The sequence below is a fragment of the Fulmarus glacialis genome, unplaced genomic scaffold, assembly GCF_000690835.1.
Source record: "Fulmarus glacialis isolate BGI_N327 unplaced genomic scaffold, ASM69083v1 scaffold6038, whole genome shotgun sequence".
Taxonomy (NCBI): domain Eukaryota; kingdom Metazoa; phylum Chordata; class Aves; order Procellariiformes; family Procellariidae; genus Fulmarus; species Fulmarus glacialis.
Genome location: NW_009227515.1, coordinates 41,816 through 42,281, shown reverse-complemented (window position 1 = coordinate 42,281; position 466 = coordinate 41,816). Strand labels below are relative to the sequence as shown.

Genomic DNA, 466 nt, shown 5'->3' with positions numbered 1-466 from the left:
CACGCGCCCTTGAAGGACAAGCGCTACGGGGGCTTCATGACCTCGGAGCACAGCCAGACCCCTCTAGTGACTCTCTTCAAAAATGCCATCATCAAAAGCGCCTACAAGAAGGGGCAGTGATGGGGGAGAGCCCGAGGGGCCTCCCGCCCCCACCGCCACCCCCCGCCGTAGCTTTAGTGTCCCGCTGGCATGTGTTTCACTTAGAGATCACTCGTTATGTCGTTCTTAATTAGTACTCCAAAGGGGTCCGCTCCCGGGTTTCACTGGGTGGGAACAGGTTAGGGATAAAGACGTCAACAGCTTCGCCGCACCCACTGGACCCGCACGGGGAGCGGGGGTGATGCCCAGTTCGGAGCACGCCAGATGATTTTCATATATTTTCACTGAGCTGTACAATACTGTAAATGATGGATTAAAAGAATTCTAAAAAAAAAAAAAAAAAATTTTTTTTTGCAACTAACCCAGG

General features: G+C 51.9%; 1 protein-coding gene across 1 annotated transcript in view; it reads left to right on the top strand.

The window, feature by feature from the left end:
- POMC (proopiomelanocortin) overlaps nucleotides 1–120 on the top strand; it is a 17,118-nt gene extending 16,998 nt beyond the window's left edge. The window contains exon 4 of the mRNA XM_009583159.1: nucleotides 1–120. Coding sequence (XP_009581454.1) covers nucleotides 1–120 — 120 coding nt within the window.
- The last annotated feature ends 346 nt before the right edge of the window (nucleotides 121–466 follow it).